This window comes from Citrus clementina, unplaced genomic scaffold, assembly GCF_000493195.1.
Source record: "Citrus clementina cultivar Clemenules unplaced genomic scaffold, Citrus_clementina_v1.0 scaffold_2, whole genome shotgun sequence".
In the NCBI taxonomy this organism is placed as follows: domain Eukaryota; kingdom Viridiplantae; phylum Streptophyta; class Magnoliopsida; order Sapindales; family Rutaceae; genus Citrus; species Citrus x clementina.
In genome coordinates, this window is record NW_006262688.1 from 25,972,366 (window position 1) to 25,978,706 (window position 6,341).

Here is a 6,341-nt window from a genome sequence, read left to right on the forward strand (position 1 = left end):
GTGACTAATACTGAGAGTGAGGATTCTTGGTTTAGTGAGATTTGTTCTCTGACATTTGTGGTCACATTGTAATCAGTCTTAAGCAATAAAGTTTCACCCGTTTGGGTTCTTCAGCCGTGGATGTAAGTACCTTGGTACTGAACCACGTTAAAATCTTCTTCATTTTTTGGTCTTTCAGTTCTTGGTTCTTTTCTGTTCTTGCGTTTGTTTTGACCAATCTTGGTGATTGATCAAGTGTTATTATTCATCTTTTACTCAACACTATAATAAGAGAAAATAAATAAATAGGAGACGACGAATTGTTTCCTTGTACGGTTCTCCATTTGCAATTTTGCACCCATTAATTTTACTGGAAAATTATAAGCAGATTAAAGAATGAGAGTTAAAATAGAAAATGGGAGGGAGAATAAGCATTAGCGAAGCTGGCAATATTTTTTGAGATGGACTGGATTTTTTTTTTAGTTACGTGTTCTTTTATTGTACGAGAGAATTATTAATAAAAAAATTAAAAATGCACTTAGTATGAGATATAATGAGTTTTATTTTTCAAAATGACTTGTTTTACATAAACGAAATTATTAATATGAGATACATGAAAAAACTAATAATAATAATAGATAGGTCGTGGCTAGACGTACCGAGACTTGGGTTAGTCCACTCATAACTTCGCTGCGAAGAATAAGAATGTTAGGAAAGGGAGACAAATACATGAAATTATTTTTTTGAATATTAGAGAAATTTTGTTTATCATAAAAATGTGAAAAGATTAATGGACTATTATGCTTCTAGAAATAAAGTGATCATCAATTTCATCATCACAAGTTATTAGTGTCAATCGTCTTATCGACTATAAGATTACTCACCAATAATTTTCATCATCACAAATTCGCCCGCTTCCTCCACAAGCATGCGTGGCAGCGGCGATTTACACAAGCACCACGTGTCCTTATAATATCTGCCGAGTTGTCGGTTAATACGTTTCCAAGACTTTGACCCTGCACTCTATGTAGGAATCTCTTAAACCCTTCAACATGACATGACACGTAACTGCGTTATCTTTCCATTTGTGATAACTCCTTAAACCCTTCCCTCCGTGAAGTCAAACTACTTTGTCGTTGAAGAAGAAGATGAGGATTCAGTGTAATGGGTGCGAGGCAGCCGAGGCCAAGGTGCTGTGCTGTGCCGACGAGGCGGCGCTTTGCTGGGACTGTGACCGGAAAGTGCATTCAGCTAACATGCTGGCTAAGAAGCACCAGCGACTTCCCCTTTCTCATTCATCTTCTCAGATGCCCAAGTGTGATATTTGCCAGGTGTCTGTCCTCGCGGTTTTATTGCTACTTCTGCTTGAAAGTTGGCTATAGGATGTTGTTGTTAATTTTAATTATTATGAATTTTTTGAATTATATTTTAGATTCGATGTACTAAGTGGCTGGTGAATTATAGCTAATAATCAATACTTGGTTAGATTAATTGTGGTTGAACTTTCGTTGAGTTAAAAGATATTAAAGAATTTGCCTTAAGTGATCAGTTAAGATGACCGGTGGTGGTTGGAACTCGGAATTTTCTTGTTCGTTGGAGTCATTTACTGTATGTTACTTTAATTCCAATTTCTGATTAATAGTATGCTAGTTGGTGGTCTTTGTTACGGTCTTAATAGTTTATAAAGTTCTTGATGCTCCACTCTGGACTCAGCTCTTGAAGCTATGTATCAAAAGACAGTCATGGAGAGACATGCACGTTTCAATTCATGTTCCTTCACCAAGTTGTTGGTGGATTTTGCACTTGTTAACCCAGAAAGATGCAGAACAAAACTCGAGATGATGCCACAAGTTTAGAACCTTGAACTTTCTATCACTGTGACATTGAATGTCTTCTTGTTTTCACTCTTTTTAGATTTGTCCTTGATTTTCTAATAAAGGCTTGTGCTTTGAGCCTTTGACTTGATTCTTCCATTGCTTCTGTATCATCATAATTGGTTTTTATAGATTTCCTATTCTTGGGATTATATGCATCTTATTTGAAAGAGTAGTACGCATTTATATTAGCTTATTTATCTTAGGATAAGGGCATGCTTTGTGCTCTTTTGCTTATCTTTTGCTTGCTACTAAGCCACCTTCCAACAAATGGATCCTCATTATCCCTTTGGCTTTCCACGTTAAAGACTGGATTATTGAAACTAAGCGTGCAGCAAATGCTTCCTTGCACATTTATGTAATATGTTGAGTTGTCCAGTAATTCGATCCACTGGATCCTATGCCTATGCAATTGCATCGTCACTGGTTAATATACGTTGTGTGTTGTTCCTGGGAAAGCATTTTGTTCTGCTATAAAAATATGGATTTTTTTTTCCCTTCTCTCTTTCTCTTAGTATTTACATATCCTAGTGATTGTATTCTTACATGTGTATTAAAGCTGAGGTTGTAATGCTTTCTTATTTTATATACTGTAGGAAACTACTGGTTATTTCTTCTGTCTAGAGGATCGAGCTTTATTTTGTCGAAAATGTGATGTTGCCATCCACACCGCAAACACCTATGTCTCCGGTCATCAGCGGTTTCTGCTGACTGGTGTCAAAGTAGGACTTGGAGCGACAGAACCTTGTGTATCCACAACCACGAACAAGTCAGATTCAATTGAAAATGCTTCTGAAACAGAATCATCCCAGCCAATTTCCAAGAGGAATGCTAGCATTCCTACTGCTTGTGAAGCCAACGGAATGTTGCATGGACAAATTGGCAGAGTAGAGACTGTCTCAGCACCAGCAACAAGTAAGATGCCATCTGTGACTGGAGACACAACTACCGTGAATAATATCCCAGATTGGCACTTGGACGACTATCTAACTCCTACAGATTTTAGTCCAAACTACGTGCTTATGGATAATGTGTCCTTCTCTAAGGTACATATCTTGTTTTTCTGAGATGATGATGAGATCACTCATGCTTGCTTGAATAAAAATTCTCCTTACTAATGATTGTGAATTTGGGCTTGTAGTGGTTTTCCAGGAGGTAACAAGATTTGCAATTCCATAAGCCAAAAGGAAACGGCTTCTCAATAAAGACAGCAGGCTGCAGCCTGAGCTACTACTAATACTAGATCTGTTTCGATTGCAAGAGCCAACAGTTACGGTATAATATGCCTTTGGTGCTATGCTCTTTGGGGCATGGGCTGCGCTTATATGTAAGAGACAACTTGAATCTTGTTTTTCGAAGCAATTATCTTGGTATTGGAAGTAACAATCAATAGGAGTCCAAAGCTGTCGCACGAGGGAGAACAAACAAGCTAAATGAAGCTGACGTTGTCTTGTTTAATTAATGATTGTGTAGAGCCACTCGGCCTTTGGCGGAGTGGTCAGGGCTCTAGGAGGGCAGCAGTTCGAACCCCCACAAGTGCAATGTGAGGGTATTTCTTTCTTCAATTATAATTGAGTGAAGGTAATCTTCTCCCTTACCCAAGAGTAAGGAATAGACATCCCTCGAATATTAATGATGATTAAAATCTGGACAGATCTCCATTAACATTGATGTAAGTCGGTCCCAGTAATAGTCTGATTTATAAATATCAGTTATAGTCTCATGTAATATGAGTTGTAGTTTTAGCAATAATCTTATGCAATAAAAAAAAATATATATTTAATGATTGCGTAGCATATGAAATTGTGTACCATTTTATCGCGCTCAATTCATTCATCAAGTTTTAAGACGTATATAGATCACAGATATTGCAAAACTCATGCATAATCTATGAATATGCTTGATCAAAGTGCTTTTTGTCCGTTGGTCAAAAGTTATGGATAGGGTGATAAGTTTTTCTGATTGATTATTGAATATGAATCAATATATCGCAATTTTGTTTTTATTTTAATTTGAGGATTGTATATATGAGCTTGAAAACGTTCTTTTAATTACATATCAGACGCTAAAAATGTTTAATCATCAATCAAATTTCATGCAAGTGATACTAAAATTAAATAGTTTGTAATTACTTCAGAGATTTTCTGAATTAATTAGCACATATTATGCACTTAAATATGTTTATAGTTTTATGTTCTATTAAAGATAGCACTAATATTATTTTAAAAGTTACCGAATTTCTCATATTTCCGTTGTAGATTATTAAATCCCATGTTATTGGTTGTTGTAAATTTGATGGTAATAAAAAATATTATCAAGACACGAAATATGGTTAAAATATTGTACTAGGAAGAAAAAGTTGGTGACAGATGAGCGGCTCTCGTCCCCGTCTCTAGATTTTTCCTTCCAATTTTCATTTAACGACTCCAGGCCAAAGTCCAAAGTACCCCAAAACTACTTGACATAAAACCAAATTGATAATAATAATAATATAGCAAAAAAATAAAAATAAAAATAAAAATATAAAAGCAACAAGAGCCTGTAACTTTAGGGTTTCTCCTGTCTCGCTCTCAGAGTCAAAAGATCGAACACTCTCCGGTACTTTCTTCTGTTCTCCCACTCAACTAATAAGCATAAACTAAGCGAACATTTCGAAGTCTTTGTAGCCAAGTTTATGCAAATTTCTTTTGTATTGGCTATTAAAAAAGAAAACTTGATGGTGCTTCAACATTTGACTTTGCATGTAACGTTTTAATTTTTTCTTTCTTGTTAATCTTACCGTTTCTGCATTTTATTTTTTATAGTTCATTTATAATTATTGTTATTAATTTTTTGGGGGAAGGGAGTTGCGTTGTGGGTGGTCTGTTATGAATCCGATTCCTTTTTTTTTTGGGGGGGGGGGGGGAAACGGAAAAGACTTTTACTTTATTTAACATTGAATTATTAATTTTTGGTTTCTACTGCCGAATGTAAAGTGTTGCAACTACTGTTGATTGTTTTGTTTTGTCTCTAATATAACCTTGGTAGCTATTAATTAGTCCGAATAAGGAATAATAGTCTGGGTTGGTACTACCAAATGATGTTCAGCTGACTGTGAGTAGCGGGTTTCAAGTAGGTTTCCCACGCAGGAATCGTCGCTGTTGTTTTTGCGCTCATTTTCGGGCATTGTAAATTGGCATTGGCGTGCTTCATATTCTATGAAAAAAGGCAAGGCTATCAGCTAATTTATTTTTCTTTTGGAATAGAGGGAGAACTGGATAAGGGGATGAGATCTTAATTAGGATATCTATTGGTTGCTAACATTGAACCTGACTTCTCAAAGACAATAAAAGTTATGCCCAATATGGAAACTGAAAATTCTAGTGTTTCAAGAGCTGAAGAACTCAAAGCCCTTGCTAATGAAGCATTCAGAGGTACGAGCTTATCCTTTGTTGTTTAATTAAGCAACCCATTGCCATTTTAGTTTAGGAGTTTGTGAAATTCAATGGCTTATCATGTTAACTCATTTTTTATCAACATTATTTAGCTGCATTTTTTAGTAGTGTATTTCTCTTATCTTTCCTTTTTCTCTATAATAAATCTGACTGTTTGATATAATATGAGTACTGTCTTTTGATTAAATCTTTTGCTGCCTTTTTGTTCCTGCCGTGTGCATGTTCAGTTGTGCTAATCTTGTTTGTCTACTTTTCAGCCAAGAAATATTCCCAAGCTATTGATTTATATTCCCAAGCAATTGAATTAAACAGTCAGAATGCTGTGTATTATGCCAACCGTGCATTTGCCCACACGAAGCTGGAGGAGTATGGTAGCGCCATACAGGATGCTTCAAAAGCTATTGAAATTGATCCAAGATATCCAAAGGCATGCTGCACATATTAAATCTTTGTAACTCCTGTGCATGTAATTTATGTACACTGTTTCTGATAGTTCTTTGAACACAGGGTTACTATAGGCGAGGTGCAGCTTATCTTGCCATGGGGAAATTTAAAGAAGCACTAAAGGACTTCCAACAGGTAATTTTCATCAAGGGTCTTTCACTGGTTTGTGAATTATCGACCATTCTTTCTACCCATTATTTATTTTTGGGTTGTTTTGGGAATGAATACTGTTTGTGAGGTGCTGATAGACTCCGCCTCTCCTCCCCCCCCCCCCCCCCCCAAAATATATCCAAAATTATGTCAAGAAACTTTCCCCAAATGATCCCGATGCTGCCCACAAAGTTAAGGAATGTGAAAAATCACTAAATAATCTAAATTTCTAATATACAATTGCTGTCCCTGAGTCCTAAAGGCATTCCTTAACAGATTCCATTGCCTATCTATCCATACGTAACCTTTTCTTTTCCCAGCTTTCTTTTTTTCTGAAACCTTCACTTCATTTTCTGATCCCTTTTTTCTATTTCCCGAATCCTGATATGTCCTTTAAGTCTATTTTTCCAAGAACTGGCATCTCTACTTGTTGTCGTATAACTTCCATAAAATTGCTTTG

General features: G+C 36.0%; 2 protein-coding genes across 3 annotated transcripts in view; both read left to right on the plus strand.

The window, feature by feature from the left end:
- The first annotated feature begins 1,011 nt into the window (after nt 1-1,011).
- LOC18052585 (B-box zinc finger protein 22) lies at nt 1,012-3,557 on the plus strand. Of its 2 annotated transcripts, none has more exons than XM_006447945.2 (3): nt 1,012-1,310; nt 2,450-2,899; nt 2,995-3,557. In XM_006447945.2, the coding sequence occupies exons 1-3, from the start codon at nt 1,128-1,130 to the stop codon at nt 3,010-3,012; spliced, it is 651 nt and encodes a 216-aa protein (XP_006448008.1). In that variant the 5' UTR covers nt 1,012-1,127; the 3' UTR covers nt 3,013-3,557. The 2 variants fall into 2 exon arrangements, with proteins under 2 accessions (XP_006448008.1, XP_024047163.1); XM_024191395.1 differs by having other exon boundaries at nt 1,023-1,310; nt 3,006-3,557.
- An 806-nt stretch (nt 3,558-4,363) lies between these two features.
- The window catches only part of LOC18052586 (serine/threonine-protein phosphatase 5), a 9,105-nt gene continuing 7,127 nt past the window's right edge, over nt 4,364-6,341 (plus strand). Inside the window, 5 exon segments of the mRNA XM_006447946.2 lie at nt 4,364-4,451; nt 5,099-5,266; nt 5,545-5,714; nt 5,795-5,866; nt 6,031-6,181. Of these exon segments, the coding sequence (XP_006448009.2) occupies nt 5,188-5,266; nt 5,545-5,714; nt 5,795-5,866; nt 6,031-6,181 (472 nt within the window). The 5' untranslated portion in view covers nt 4,364-4,451; nt 5,099-5,187.

Excerpts from the sequence above, each read along its gene's own strand:
- LOC18052585 (XM_024191395.1), top strand. The coding sequence starts at position 1,128 with ATGAGGATTCAGTGTAATGGGTGCGAGGCAGCCGAGGCCAAGGTGCTG. Across the intron at positions 1,311-2,449 it reads CCAAGTGTGATATTTGCCAG|GAAACTACTGGTTATTTCTT; the intron begins GTGTCTGTCCTC and ends TATATACTGTAG. Across the intron at positions 2,900-3,005 it reads ATAATGTGTCCTTCTCTAAG|GAGGTAACAAGATTTGCAAT; the intron begins GTACATATCTTG and ends GTGGTTTTCCAG.